We start from the raw sequence: 16,199 nt of genomic DNA on the forward strand, positions 1-16,199 counted from the left end.
TTTCCTGAATGCAATGATATCAAGAAATAGCTCTCCCTTTTGGATTTTTGGATTCAAAGGATCATGCAGAACATGAACATCCAAAGGGTCTTTATCACCAACCTCTGCCTCATCAACAACAGGAACAACATTATCATCATTATCAATACTAGAAGCAAATGCATTTTCAGATGCCTATGCATTGTCAGACTGTGCATTGTTAGACTGTGTATTATCATTAGCTGCCTCTACATTCCCAGTTGCCTGTGCAGTTGGCATTGAAATATACATAGCTTCATCATCCACTCCAACATATTCTTTAGCGTTATGAAACATATCAAGCACTACATCTACATCTACAGCAGCTGCCTTTGGAATGTCATCAGCAGACACATTGCATTTGGTTGTAGGCTCTGTAGGCATGTTAGCATCAAGGTTGCCTAACTCTACATCAGGAGGAACCACACAAAGTGGCTCCAGTGCACCAAATTCAGCATCTAAACAAACTGCCTTATCAAACACTCCAACTACAACCTGATAGCTCCTCTCCTCCTTGTACATTTCAAACATATCAACCATCTAAATCTCATTAGCTAGCCTAACATCCTCATGTAGTCTTTTGTCATAGAACCACACTGTAGGTTTCTGAGCAGAAGATAAATTCAACTCCTTACACAGACTACTCAGTAGCAACTCAAGTGTCAAACTCCCAAACTCGACATCCCACTTAAAAATAGTTCCCTTCATGTATGATTTCCTCCCATCAGAGCCATTGGAAGCGAAAGCTTCCACTTTAACCTCTAGCGCGAACATCTCACACCTAACGCAAATGAAATTGTAAATATGCAGAATGGCGTACATCTACACTAGCAAAGCACATAGAACCCTAATCCTAGCACTATGATGGACAAAACGACATCAAGAGTGCAAGAAAGGTACTTGTTGTCGTCGTCCTCCATCACCGCCGCTACCAATTGTCGTGGAGCACCGGTGGGGGTTATGGGGGCTCCATCGCCTTCGGTGTAGGCATGGTTGCCTCTGGGATCCCCAGCCACCATCGCCTGCTTACTTGCCTGGCCACCTACTCTGGTTCTCCAGCCGCTGCCGCCTGCACCGCCGTCGCTGCCTCCTTCAATCGCGCCAGCCGCCGCCACCTTCAATTGTCGAGCTAGGGTTCGTCGCTGAGAAAGGGGAACGGGAAGGAGAGAAAAAGAGTGAGAGCGACGCGAGCTGCTTAACGGAGGAGGCTGATAGATAACGCTCGTTTGCGTCCCTGTACGCATACGGTGCTGATAGTGGGCCCTAGTACATGGCATGTGTACAAAATGGCAAGGTTCAGGGATAACGGGAATTATAATGTCCTATCTCCGAATAGAGGATTTATAATGGCGTTTCTCAATACTTGAAGAATTATAATGGCCTCAATCTAAATATCCCAAAATTTTTTTGGACAGATCAAACGAACCGGAGGCGGAAGCGAGGGTACCTATCAAGATCAAAAGATGGTCGAGCTCGACGGAGCCGCCTCCTCCTCCGTCTTGGTGCTTCACAGCTCTGTTGCCATCATCATCGTGGCCCCGTACAATGGATCTAGTAGGCACTGCTTCTGGGAGGGGGCGGGTCGACGCGCATCTGCCACATCCTTGGCCGGAGCGGCGCCTCCGCTCCTGTTATGTTTGCCGCCGAGCCTGAGGAGGCCCTCCTAGCTGGCGGAGGCGTCGGCTCCTCCTGGCAGGCAGTGGCGACGGCGATGACCCAGAGACGGCGAGCCGCCACCGTCGGGTTCTACGCAGGCGACCTTCCTCTTCTGCCGCCACCACTGTTTGTGCTGAGATATCTTAGCTTCACCAGTGTTAAAAAGTGTGAGGGCGAGAGAGATAGGAGAGGAGATATGGCAGTCAACCTCATCGGGCCGCTGCGCCGACCGCCCGCACCGCCCGGGCGGGAAAACGAATGGGAAAGCAAGGATGGGGAGAGGCAGGGCGGCTCACCTACCGTAGTCGGCAGGACGATAGGGGACTAGGGAGACAGAACCGAGGGGCGCGCGACGTCTTTACTCCATGCCACGTCAGGTTTGCATCGCGGCGGAGGAGGCTGGTCCGCATCGCACCACCGCACCCCGCGCACGTGCCCAGTAGGCCCGGCAAAAGGCAGATTTTTCAGGCGGCACCGCTGTTGGGACCGAAGCCGTCAACCAATCCCTGATAGACAACGAGCTGGGCTGGCCAATCTCCAAGCGACAACGGCAAAGGTGCGCAGGCCCTCTGACCGGCACCGCAGAGACTCCTGTAGCGCTGGAGGCCAGGCCCATTGCGCCACCGCTGGATCCAAATCCAACCGCCGGCATTCGTTTCGATGACGCGACCACGCTGAGGCCAGGTCGGCTCCTACTGTTCTCTTGTTTTTAAATGCTTGAACTGTAGTAAAAATTTCATACTCATTGAATCATGTATAATTTAGTTATAGATTTATTTAGTCTACCATAAAAAAATAGAAAATGTATGTTCTCAAGCATACAATGATTATCTACCATAAAAATTTCACCACAATCGGACCACATAAACTGCAACTAGAAATTAATCACAGAAAAGCATAGATCTAAAGCTACAGAATTTTTTTTTGTACTAAAGCATACCATATCATATGTTTATTGTGTATATCTACTTATGCGGAGTCCAACAAAATTAGATTTTTTATTTTATGATTTTTCTGTAATTCACTATGATTTTTCAAATATTCAACCAAAATAAATATAAAAGAAAAAAGAAAAACCACATAGAGAATCAGCTAGAGAGGTCATATGTCCGGTTGAAGAAGAAGGGGGAGGAGTTATGTCTGTTTTTTCAGTTCATGAAAGAAAATCAGACTTTTGCGATAGTTAATGGAGGTAACTGTACTTTCTCCTTCGTGGATTGGCCTCCATTCTCCTGTAGGGCTCTCCGCCCTAATGGATAGGCCCTTTTTCTTACTCGATTTCCAGGATGAGCTTTTTTCCCTCTAAACATACAAGGCCCAATAGGGCTAGGCCTAGATTTAGAGACCAGGGCCTTGGTCATGCCCTAGCCCAACATCAGAAATAACACGTATATGACAATCTGAAACTTCCATCCAAATTTTGTTTAATTTTTTTCTCATATATTTCTCACTCATTCTCTAATCCGGACACTGCATTCTTTAATTCTTGTTTACGTGGAAACTTAAAGTAGTAGTAGAAACCATCGTCCTGTTCGTTTGGCTTTGTTTAGCTGATAAGTCATTGCTGAAAGTACTGTTAGCTGATTTGGTTTGATAGAAAAATATTGTTTATTAATTGAAAAAGTACAGCTTATAAGCTTAACAAACCCAAACGTATGCTATCTGACAGGACAATTTCCCATGGTTCGATCAATTTTCTGACAAACACGGCAAGTAACCGTGCGATAAAAACAGCACGAAAAAAATTCCTCCGTCTCCCTCTCGCACGCACGCGGCAAGCCCGAGCTCTACCGACCACCGGGCTTTTGCTCTCTAGCCGCGCTTATTGGTGCGCACGCTGACGACGGCGACGTCGTCGAGCACGGGCCCGCAGAGCGAGCTGAGGTCGTCGCTCCTGGTGCTGTAGAAGGAGCTAAAGAAGACGAGCCTGGTGCGCGTGGACGCGGCGCGGAACGGAAGCACGGCGCGCTTCACGCCGCCCTTCCCCGCCGACTCATACGCCACCTTGGTGGACTCCCGGCCCGCGTAGGCCTCCACCATGAGCGACCCCCGGCAAGCGTTGCTGGCGTCGCCGACCGTGAAGGACAGCGCGTACTGCCTCCCCGGCACGGTGCGGATCACCTGCGCGATGGCGCTCTCTCTCCCAGCCAGCAGCTCCACGGCGCGCCGCCCCCGGGGCACCGCGAAGCTGTCGCCGTCGATGTACTTGATGGCCTTGAGCGACTCCACCATCCACCCGGGAAGCGGCGAGTGGTCGTCCACCACCCGCGACGGGATCAGCACGCCCCACTTGGCCCCCGGGATGATGTACGGGCCCTCCTCGAAGTCGCCGTTCTTCACCAGGTTCTCTGCAATCAGGCATACAAAATTAAGGACTCGTCGACCGTCGTGTCAGGTCAGGCCACCGCCGGCCGGCACGCCTGATCGATGATGATGCAGCGCGGCAGCTCAGGGTGGGTGCAAGCATGCTTACTGTTGGTGCGGTGAGGCGGGTTGAGCGTCTTGATGGCGACGGAGTCGATGAGAGGACCGCAGGCGGGGTCCTCGGTGACGCCGGGGTTGTGGATGACGACCTCCACCTCGTCGGCGTCGGCGACCCAGGCCCAGGCGTACGAGTCCCAGCCGTTGCTGCTGTACATGGTCTGCATGGCCAGCAGGCCCGACTGCCCCGACGCCGACACGTTCAGCTGCTCCGCCTGCGCGCACGTCCGCGCCGCGCTGAACGTGAGCGAGTAACGGGCGCCGCGGGCGGCGCCCCGGAGCCGCTGCCTGATGGACGCCTCGTTGCCGAGCCGCACGGCGTAGGCGCCCTCAGGCACCACCAGCACCATGTCCCCCTGCTTCTGCCCCGACGGGATGTACTCCACGAACCCCGACGTCTGCCACGACGGGATCGCCGACGCGCCCACCACCCGCGTCCCACGCAGCTGCGACGGCGCCGGCCCCCGCTCGAAGTTGCCGTTCGGGAGCAGACCTGCATTCCATTTCCATGGCAGAAAAATCAATGAGAGATGGCGCCAAGAAACTGAACAACGACAGTGAATCAAAATCAACCACGTTACCATCAGTGATTCCGAGCGTCAGTCTGCACGTTGCGCACAGCAGCAGAAGCATCACCGGCACAGCGATGGCTAACCTTCCCATCTTGCTCCAATTTGCTCTCGATCTAAAGAGACGAACAGACTCTGAACTACGAATCGTGTTGCTCTGAATTTCTGATCGATCGATCGATCAATGTGGCCTGAGGTGGAGTGAGGAGGGCGCGGTGCTTAAATGGAGTGGGAGGCGACCTCCGGGACTGCACCTCGATTTGGGAGAGCTTAACCGTTCTGCCACTGAGGCGTTACCTCTGCAAGGTTCAGTTATACTATGTCAGAACCTGCGACGTGCGGTCTTCATGATCTGGCAGAGTCAAGAACATGAGTCCATGTTCGAGATCAATCAGTAACGCTTCTTATTGCTGAAACAAAATGCAATCAATTTGCAGGGCTCAGCCTGTAATATGGACCAAGATTCCACCTTATAGTTCTGAATTGTTTTTTCTTTGGATCACTCTCCTAAAGCTAAAGCTAAAGTTTGAGATGATGTGAGTCAGTGACAAACCGTCAGAAAAAATCGGAGTGTCGGTATTGCCCATTTTTTCGGTTCAGTTTGGTGTCCAAACAACTTATGTGACAGGGACTAAACTTTAGTCCCTCGAACCAAACAGGCCCGGAAGTATGCAGATCTTTCGGACATTATAGGAGGTGTTAGGCTTTAGATAGGTAGATCTGAAGCGAAATAGCTTCATGAGTGACTGGCATAAGATGAGATCTTCAAAGTGAAGAAGACCTTGCCTTATCGGTATGCCTTTAATTTGTGGCTTTTTTTGGATAGATCATCATTTATGGTGAGGCTTTTACTGAATTTAGCTAGGTACCGTCGGTATTCATGCTAAAACTGATGTACATGTGTTCTCAATTTGGGACAGTTTCTACTGTAACAGTGCAGATCAACAACGTCGTGAGTTCTGCTTCGCAATTCAGTTTTCAGTGAGAAGTGTGGCCTTTAACATCGCGGGTATGGCCAAGTCGCCAAGAGTCGAGACTCAAGCACCGATCTTTACAAGTGCTAACTGCAATACTACATTGTTGTTGTCTTGTGGATGATATACAAAGCCTGCGGTCTGCAGATCAAAAAGCAGCGCAGCAGACAATCTGAGCCTTTCTGTGATTAGTTTACTTGCTTGATCTCTGAACCCGTGGAAGTGGCAGTTTTGCCTATATGGCCAATAATGGGCACTCCAATCCATGTGAGGGACTGACGATGCCAAAGACCTTTGTTCTATCTTCCTTGCATCCACCGACCATATCATGGACTGAAATTTACCTGTAGTAATCGCGGATTGCTCATGCAGTGCATATCTGCACAGGTCGGCAAGACATGCACGCAGATCGCAGGGGGGACGGCCCCGGACCCCGGGATGCGATTCCGGCATGTGACCGCGCCTGCGCTGGCTTATCGGGTGATCGATCATGTGCCCGTGGAGGCTGGAGCTGATCGAAAGGAGGGCGGAGGCAGCAGGGCAGCAGATGGCAGGCACTCGCATGTGCAATTGCATGTGGAGGTGGAGCTACGCCAAGGCTTGTGCTCAATGCTCATGTGGGCATGTGTCTCTCCAGCTTTAGGTTCCAATAAGTACCCGCTACCGGATTTAGGTTTCAATAAGTTGATCCTGTCGGATGGAAACGGTTCCATTTCGTTTTGGATCATCAGTGCCACACCGACAGCTCTCCTATTTTATGACCTCTTCTTTAGCTTTTAAGCTAGTGTATGTGTGCTCAGTTTTTATGAAGAATGGACTGTGTGCCTACACAGCTTTTTTTCTTTTTCTTTGAAACACAACCTATATATATATATGCTCGCAGGTGAAACTAGAAAAAACTGATTTTACTGGGCTCTCTGGCTCCTCTCCGGTATTGTAGTAGGGAGCGGGGAAAGAAACCCTCCCAAATAATGTTCGTTGGGATTTTGTTCGTCTCTGTGCTGCATGTTCAAGGCAGAGGAGTAAAGGCGATCTGAATGAAGATGGTAGGAGGATGAACTAACTCTACGGAGATGAAATCCCGGTCTTGGACATGCATGCATGAGACGCTGCATCCAGCCTATTCCAGAACCTGAATCTGTGTTGTCTCCACACTCTCTTCTGTGTGCGTCAAGGGCTTGGCTGGTTTTTTATGGTCACAGTCACGGGAGCTGTGTGTACGCATGAATGCATTGCGTTCCGCCCAATAATCAACGCTTCACTCTCTCTGCTATGCACTTGTGTGGGTAGTACTTGTGTCATGACAGTACTTATCCCCTTCTCAAAAACAAATGCTAGTAGTACTTATCGCTTCAGGTTCAGAGCCGAGCTAGCCGCTGCCGCCCACTGACGTCTGATGGAGACCAATCTGATTTCAAGTAAGCTTCTGATGGTCTTATTGCACAGTGATCTAGGGAATCAAACCCGACCAGCACGGCAAAGTTGCAAGCACTAATTTCTGCTGAAAACGGCATCTCCAAGTTCTTAAGAAACATTTTTCTAAGTGGCTAAAATGAGCAGAAAGCAATTTATTTATCTTCCGTCAACAGTTACTAATAAAAATGCGGCTAGGCACGGCCAGGCAGTGTGCCTACGGTGGGCAGAGGCAGCAAAGCGGGGGAGAAATAGAAAGTTCAGGAAAAACTAGCGTGAGACAGAAAAATCAAGGCAAACCAGCAGATAGAGCGAGTGAACGCGGGGGATTTGTAAATATGAACACGGGACAGATTTACAAGCAAGCATGGATGTTGAGGGAATTCAGATAGGAAACTATTTGAGGACAGGTTTTACCCTTTCTTAGAAAGATTTTTGGGTGTTGAATTAAAGAGCCCTTAGGCTAGGAGTTGCTCTAACAACGTGAAAACATGCTACACACGAGAACATGGGATCAATTGCCTCCAAAGACACAGAACATCGCATGGACAGTCAAATAGAACATCGATAATCAGAGCAGTAACCATTATGCAGTGTTCATTACGATTGGGTTGACAAACTGCAAACACCGCAAACCAAGTAGGAACTGCAAACCATTATGCAGTGTTCATCATCGCGAGCTAGCAATGCATTAGTACCGTAATCTAGCTGATCTGATAAAATTCAACTTTGCAACAACATACTACATCCGTTACAAGGAAAACTTTAAACATAGGCATGCACGGCATAACTTAAGAGCACATCGCAAAGGTCCAGAGCATGCCGTTACACCATTCCACTGCTTTGGCAAAGGTGGTAAAAGATATAATAAGAATATGAAGGCACTAGCTTCAGGGACGCCGTGAAAGGTGGGTACAACAAGGCATGATGAGCCTCACTTCCAGAGCTTGCGCAGGGACATGTTCTTCTCCGTGTCTTTCTTCATCACCTTGGCCACTGCCATCTCGAAGTCCTCCTGGGTAACGTGCACCCTTCTCTCACGGAGAGCAAACATCCCAGCCTCTGTGCAGACGGCCTGAACAACAAAAAATGGAAGGAAAAAAACAGTCTGAGTTACTTCGAATCAACACAAGGTCTATCAAGAAAATAGCAACAATGAGGCACCAAAACACAAAGCTATGCACGTAGGAACTATAAGATCACATATTCACATAAGCATTGAAATCCCAGTTAAAACAAGAAATTCTAAAAAAATGATAGTACAAACAAAATTGCTACACAAATAAATATAAATAAGTAAATAAGAAGGCTCTCTTTCACAGGGTCGAGAAAAGGCCACGAAGTGCCTTATGACAAGAATAGATCTATCTATCTAATCTATCTAAGGTTGTAATAAACAGAATTTTCTGCCTCAATTTTCAGCAGACCTGATTATTGTCGTGCAAACATCTCAATGCCCCAACATGGTAGTTTGGTCATTAATGAGTGTGATGAATTTCAGTACTTACCATATAAAAAGCTCAACTAAGACCACTTATAGCTAACTAACTTCTCTAGGCTTTAAATCCTAAATCTTGATCTTATACTGATGGTGATGTAACTACGTGGGCAAAAATGGAATAGAACTTGATGCGAATAATGTGCTGAGGTCCAAGATGTATCAGCTAGAGATTGCTATATGAGCAAGCTTTCTGAACTCTCGACTCTATAATCATGAGCATTATTGCGAGTTGTGACTAAAAAGATGCGAGAGCATAACTTTCTGCTTGAATGGATGGACAAACAAGCAAACATCACAAAATTGAAATAAGAGGCAGCACACAGTTCATCAGATGAAGTGGATTTAACAAACCTTGAGCTCAGCTCCTGAGGCCCCATTCATCTTTTCCGCGATCTTCTTCAGATCAATACCACGCATCAAGTTCATTTTTCTTGAATGAATCTTCAAGATATCGAAACGTGACTGCAAGGGCAAAAGATTAAGCACCCTGTCAGCAGGAGTAGCCATGTAAAATCAATGGGTATAACAGGACGAGTTAGCCGAACATACATCCTCATTAGGATTTGGAAATTCAATCTTCCTGTCTATGCGGCCAGGCCTCAGAAGGGCTTGATCCAAGATGTCTATTCTGTTCGTTGCCATCAAAACCTGTAATAAATATTTAAAACATCACATCACAATTATATACATTTACAAATCACTAATTCAGCACACAGGAACACAAGTGATGCATACCTTAATTTTGTTTGATGCTTCAAAACCATCAAGCTGGTTTAGAAGTTCAAGCATGGTACGCTGCACTTCACTATCACCGTTGCCAGTTCCAGACTCCATTCTAGCAGATCCGATAGAGTCAATTTCATCCATAAATATAATGGATGGTGCATGTTCCCTGCAATAAGTTAACCAGATAACTAAGCCCACAATTAAAGATAATAACAGAATATGTATATGCAAAATTATGCTCACAAACAACTAATGCTTCAGGTACAACAGGAAAAGAAATGTGGAGCTCAGCCTACCTGGCCATAACAAAGAGTTCCCGAACCATCCGGGAGCCCTCACCAATATACTTCTGAACCAACTCAGAACCAGACACCCTAATGAAGGTGCAGTCAGTGTGATGAGCAACCGCACGTGCCAGCAATGTCTTTCCTGTACCCGGAGGTCCATAAAGGAGGACACCCTGAAAAATAAATAAGATCTCAGTCTTTTCCAGCTACATGTAAAGTTCAAATAAGTTAAGATGGTCTTCAAGGGAGAAAACAAACCTTTGGTTGGGCAATTCCAAGGCTCTCAAACAGCTCCGGATGTTTGATTGGAAGCTCGATGACCTGAAAGTTGACTTCACAAATCAGAATGTGCATATTTTGATGATAACACATTTTAGTTCAAAACAAACCTCTTTGATCTCTTTAATTTGCTGGTCAAGGCCTCCAATCATATCATAAGTAGAATCAGGAACCTTCTCAACTTTCATGAGATTGACCAATGGATCAACTTTGCTTGGTAGGATCAGATGGAGCATATAGCTGTCATTCCGAAGAGCAACTCTTGTTGAAGGTGTGATCTTTGTGATATCAATGCTCTTATCTAGATCCACCACATATTTGCCTTCGGGATGTACCTGAGCAATTTCATTTAGAAAGTTAATATCACTTTGATAACCAGGAAGTTCGAACTCCCATTGAGAGCTCTCAGACAAGGAATCCAATAATAACAAGATATTGGATTACAAAAAACTGCCACATCCAAATCAGTCACAGCTTTAAACATGTATTCACAAAACAATGTCAGGGAACTCTTCTCCATATTGAAAAAAAAAACTTATATCAGGTGTTCAAAAACATTTCTAATATGCAGAGTTGCAAGAAAATACAGAATTTTCAATTGGTACTGGGATCCATAAAACATAGTTTACACAAACTGGACTGCATATGCAGTATATGCTACTTAAGGATTATTTGTCAGCAGTGTCAGACCTATAGAAATCTAAAAAAGAGGGGGCCCAAATCATCTTCAAACTCTAGAACCCCTCTTTGATCTGTTACGTGTTTCGAAAAATTAGGAGGGCCTCCGCTATCGCAGAATTGGGGGGGGGGGGGGGGGGGGGGGGGGGGGGGGGGGGGTGTAAAGTCCCAAACCACTAGATCTGTGCCTGTTTGTCAGTAGACATAAGACATATACCGACAATGTGACAGCCAAGATAGAAAAATGTGAAGGCTGGTGCTAATTTGTACAAGGCATCTAAGATACTTTGTATTACCATGGCCAAATAATTCTTTTACTTGTTTAGTTGTTCTAAATATGTGGTAGGAACATGGATCTATATAATGCAGTCCAGTGCTGAATATTTGTTCTTTGTAAGCATAGTTCCATGGATTCATAATGCAGTCAAGGTGATGAATATTTGTTCTTTGTAAAATACAAGAGTCACAATTTCCACAGATGAACTTATCTTTAAAAACAAAGACATATTCCTATAAGCTCATTTATAGGTGTTAAAGTACTCTTCTAGCAGAGCACTCTTCTAGCAGAGCACTGGTAAAATCTCATTAGAGCTTTGTTTTATATAACAGCAAGAATCAATACTTTTAAGCAGAAAATGATATTCATATGAAGTACTGACTGTAGAGTAGGCAAAAAAATTACCTTCACCAGAACCTTTGATTTCCCCATGACCTTCACCACCTCACCAACATACGAGCCAGGCTCTTGAAGCAACTGCAGCTCTTCCCTGAGCATTCTAACTGAAAAAACAAAATTGCAAGGCCAAATTTAGAGTACGGTAATCAGAAAACAATACATGTAGGAGGATGTGCTGCTCCTGAAACAGAGACAGCAGGAATTTAGTAAATCCTATAAACAAAAAAGCATCATGGTGCAATCATGCGAGTGAATATTACTCCACTAGGTAATGGGGACGCAGGGCGTCAAGATAATTTCACATTGGAAATGTTCAGTTAGAGGCGAATTTAGTTTATGATTTCTATTAGAATGTCACACAATAGGCAGCCACAATACCACAATCATGTCAAAGAAACGAAGGCATTGAATAATAATGGATAACCTCAGGAATACAGAAACCTGATTGAAATATATTATCCTAACAACCCCACAAGAATGTGGTAGAACAAAAGTGAAAGACAACATACGCAAACACTGACAAGCAACAGATAGCCTGCACATCTTATATGCATAATTCACTCCCAAAATCAAGGCCCAAACACAGCAAAACAACAGTTACCACTATGGCACTACCATCCACAATTCAAACTGAAAAGTCCAAGTCATCCTGCTGCTCAAGCAGCTAAATATCTAAAGCATATTCAATTGGAGCTATTCTTCAGTCAATCCAACACACTGATTAGTAATTAACAGGCCATCTTCATCAGATCAGATAATTTGGCTAAGAAACTTCAGCTTGACGAACAAGCGGGCGTCGAAACCCAACTAAGGCAACTAAAACCCGTGCCTTTGGCCACGATTCACACCCAGCTACAGGTAGGGTTTCCATCAACGCGATCGAGGAATCATCACCACACGAAACCGCGTTTGCGGGAGGGGCACATCGACTCTAGGTTTTGTGGGGGCGTAATAACCAAGAAGAGATGTCACCTCGGGAGTTGAGGTCGTTGCGCTGGGCCTCGAGGCGGTTGAGGTTGTGGGTCTTCTGCCGGATCTGGAGCTGCAGGTCGTGGATGTGCTGCAGGTAGTACTGCCGTAGCCCCTCTCCCCCACCGCCGCTCCTCCCCTTCGCGGCCGCCGCGGCCTCGTCGCCGGACGCCGCCGGCGTGGGCTTCGAGATGTCCATCGCCACCGTCACCATATTCGCCGGCTCGGGTAGGTCGCGTTCGGGGTGGGGGGTTCTTCTTGCGTTGGAAGAAAGGTCGACCCGGAAGCTGAAGTGGGCTTGCTTGTTGGCTTGGGTCTGGGCGTCTGGCGGTCAGGGCAGCTTTGTTTGTTTCGGCGCCTCGGTTAATAGAGGCGGTCAGCCCCCGACTCCGAAACCTCTCTCTGCTGGGCTTATCAACTCAGGCCATGTTTAGTTCACGCCGGATTCGGCGCCGCCGGGAAAACGGACACCGTAGCGTTTTGTTTTTATTGGGTAATAATTGTCCAATCGTTGACTAATTAGGCTCAAAACGTTTGTCTCGTAAAGTACCACCAAACTGTACAATTAGTTTTTGATTTTCGTCAATATTTAGTACTCCATATATGTACCATAAATTTGATGTGACGGGAAATCTTCTTTTTGCATAGTGCCAAATTCTGGAATTTGGGGGCAACTAAACATGGCCTCACTCACGCTCTTCCAGGGTTCAAAATTTTGGCGAAATTTCGCGAAATTCGGTAATTTTGGTGGTGGTTAAAAGAAAAATCCGAAATTTTGTAATACACTAATACATGTGTTATATAACTTTAGACTCAATTTTTTATTGTTTATATTGCATATTTTTGTATTCAATAGATGTGTACTCATAAATCATACTAATATTTGTTTAGATTTAAATGTTTTTTTTTAGAAAAAAGCATACTTCATGTGCTAGTCTCTAAAAAATTTCGCTGAAATTTCGGCCAAATTTCGTGAAATTCGGTAGTTTCGGTTGTGGCCGAAATTTTTGCAATACCGAAATTAAAAACCCTACGCTCTTCTTCGTAGATGCGAAGAAAGGGGGTCTAAGTTGAGAACGTCGACTCCGAACTCAGCAAAGTTCTCCGTGTCCCTTCTCCATCTATTTTTTTATAGGAAAAATAAGAAAAACTCATTTGTAAGAGTACCCTATATCCCTTCGTCATTTTTTAGCACTCAAATCGGCCTCCTCCGCACGGACTTCCCTGCGACGCGCGCGGGGCCCGGTGTTCGTGGCGGTGTACCATCCCGTGCAGACGCTGGTGGTGGCCATCATAGCGTCGCTCACCCTGGGCGACAAGTTCTACCTGGGCGGCATCATCGGCACCGTGCTCATCATCGCCGGCCTCTTCCTCGTGCTCTGGGGCAAGAGCGAGGAGAGGGCGCGCATCGCCAGGGACGCCGCGACCGTCATCTCCGGCAGCGACCGTGACCGCGAGGGTCTAATTGCGGGCGGTGCTGGTGGTGGCATTCGGAACCACAACGCCTGACGATCGATCGATGAATCCTTCGTCATGATCCATGGTGCATGGAGATCAGAGGCCGTATGCGTATGATTCATGAGGCTGCCATGCTGCGCCTCTGCTGCACTCATGGATTGGAGCGATATGATCCGATCCAACAGATTGCCTGTACTGCAATGCTACACACCGGCAGATTGCCTGCGCACGTTCGACAAAGGAAGGAGGAGGTGGCGGCCTAGGATTGCGCGACCACGATGACTTTCGCTCAGAAAAAAATACCATAAAAAAACTCAGGTGGGACCAAATTTTGATTTTTTTTTTGGAAGTCATTTATTAGGAACTCTTGGAGATGGCCTTATTTTTTTCCTCCCAGTATCTTTTGGGGAGTTGCAAAATTACATGATTTGAGGAGAGAAAAATAAGGTACTCTCGGAGATGCTCTAAGCCGACTTCTTATTTATCTTATCTATATTCTATCTATTATGATATTTACTATCTTCATATTATATATCAGCAAACTTGTACAAACACTACAATATACAACGGAGTTTAAGGGTGTATTTGGTTCGAAGAATAAGGTGATCCATCATCTTTTCACTCCTCACTTTTTATATTTGGTTTGTGGAATGGAATAAGTTGATCCATTGTCACCTCATTTCTCATAAGCTAATAATTAGTATATGCATGATGAATGTGTTGATTCTACCAAAATTCATAGGATGAACTCATGATGCATCACCACATGAAGCATGGTGTGACTCCACGAACCAAACACACCATAAAATCACGTATCATTTGTTAGTATCGTGAGACATGCCTTATTTTAATTCACGTGAATATAGGTCATGAGCTTAAATATAAATAGGATAATGAACAAATTAAGATTTTAATTTCTAATTTATCATGTAATACTATTTTAAGTAAAACTGGCTAGAACACTTATGCTATGAAAAGCAGAGTGCGTTGGACCAAAATTTAAATAAACTTTCGCTTCATAGAGCTTCTCTAATAGTCTTTCTAAAACTTACTTTTTAAATCATCAATTAGAGACTCATTGAATAAAAACTTTCTATAACTTTCTTACTCATCAAAATGTGCGCACTCTAGAGAGCTAGCCTCGCTCTCCGTCTTTGACTAGTGAAAAATCCAAAAAAAATGATACTTATACTTGGATAACCAATTAAACAAGTTGTTGCTAGGTATTTTTTTCACCAAAACTTCTATTTCTAACCATTATGAAGATACAAAGTGTCTCTTAGAATTGGTCTTAACATGCCGGTGGAACATTATATTCTTATTTAAAAGGTTAAAATCAGAAAAACCCAACCGGTGGAAAAAAAAACCAGAAAACAAAAAATGGAGTGGAAAAAAATTATACAAAACAAAAAAAACAAGCTTGCTGGTGGGAAAAAATATCGCAGAACAAAAGAACCTGAGGGTGGAAAAAATCGGAAAACAAAAACCCCACAGGAAAAATCGGGAAAAAATAATTGAAGATTTTGCCCATGAAAACATAGGCCCGTTCGCTGGTGTGAAACTTGGCTAAAAATACTGTTCCGGCTGAATTGTTGTGAGAGAAAAACACTGTTTCGGCTGAAAAAAGAAGTCAAACAAACCGAATATAAAGTAAGCCGAACAGAGCCATAATTGAAGAATTGTTTATATATATTATATATAGTACGCTTTTTTAATGTTCATGGGAAACAGTTCTGTTACTACTTAAAAAGGTTTCCCGTCCGTCTAAATAAATAAAATAAGGAATGAAAATAATTTCTGTGTCAACGAGTGCCACTGGCGAGACGGCCACCCCTACTCCCGCTTCCAATTGCACTGCAACAGCCATTTGGCCCCGTTCGTTCAAAAACACTGTTTCGACTGATTTGTTATGAGAAAAAATACTGTTTCGGCTAAAAAAGAAGTCGAACAAGCTGAATATGAGATAAGCCAAACAGGGCCTTTGAGATTGGACTAGAGACTAGAGACTAGAGACTAAAAGAGGATTAAGAGTATGTTTGGTTTTATAGGACTATAGACTATTTTTAGTCATTTTTAATCCCTTTTAACCAAATAGGAGGGACTATTAGAGGGACTTTTAGTCTCTAGTCCACTATTCCTTTGAAAGATGCTTTTTAAGGACTAATGGACCAACTTTACAGCCTTTATCTCTCCCTCTCACTCCTCTCTCGCCTCTGTCCATAGGAAGAAGGATATTTTAGTCTTTATTCAGCCCTTTAGTCCTTGAAATTAAACATGTTATCCAGGGACTAAAGACTAGAGACTAAAAGAGTATTAAAAGAGGGACTAAATAACATGTTTGGTTTCAGGGACTAAAAGAGACTAAATGGCTGAATAAAGACTAAAATATCCTTCTTCTTCCTTTGGACACAGGTGAGGGAGTAGAGAGAGGGAGAGATAAGGGCTGTAAAGTTGATCCATTAGTCCTAAAAGCCTCTTTCAAGGGATTAGTGGACCAGAGACTAAAAATTCCTG

At 45.2% G+C, this 16,199-nt stretch overlaps 2 protein-coding genes across 2 annotated transcripts; both read right to left on the reverse strand.

The window, feature by feature from the left end:
• Nucleotides 1-3,226: 3,226 nt before the first annotated feature.
• LOC136471375 (BIIDXI-like protein At5g11420) lies at nt 3,227-4,983 on the reverse strand. Its single transcript, XM_066469098.1, has 3 exons — nt 4,737-4,983; nt 4,148-4,648; nt 3,227-4,022 (listed from the first exon to the last, which is right to left on the reverse strand). Exons 1-3 carry the CDS (start codon nt 4,816-4,818, stop codon nt 3,487-3,489), a joined length of 1,119 nt encoding a protein of 372 aa, XP_066325195.1. The 5' UTR covers nt 4,819-4,983; the 3' UTR covers nt 3,227-3,486.
• A 2,702-nt stretch (nt 4,984-7,685) lies between these two features.
• Nucleotides 7,686-12,559, reverse strand: LOC136471376 (26S proteasome regulatory subunit 8 homolog A-like). Its single transcript, XM_066469099.1, has 9 exons — nt 12,231-12,559; nt 11,265-11,362; nt 10,015-10,239; nt 9,884-9,946; nt 9,635-9,798; nt 9,348-9,504; nt 9,162-9,260; nt 8,964-9,074; nt 7,686-8,186 (listed from the first exon to the last, which is right to left on the reverse strand). Exons 1-9 carry the CDS (start codon nt 12,439-12,441, stop codon nt 8,046-8,048), a joined length of 1,269 nt encoding a protein of 422 aa, XP_066325196.1. The 5' UTR covers nt 12,442-12,559; the 3' UTR covers nt 7,686-8,045.
• Between the last annotated feature and the right edge of the window lie 3,640 nt (nt 12,560-16,199).

The sequence above is a fragment of the Miscanthus floridulus genome, chromosome 8, assembly GCF_019320115.1.
Source record: "Miscanthus floridulus cultivar M001 chromosome 8, ASM1932011v1, whole genome shotgun sequence".
Lineage (NCBI taxonomy): Eukaryota > Viridiplantae > Streptophyta > Magnoliopsida > Poales > Poaceae > Miscanthus > Miscanthus floridulus.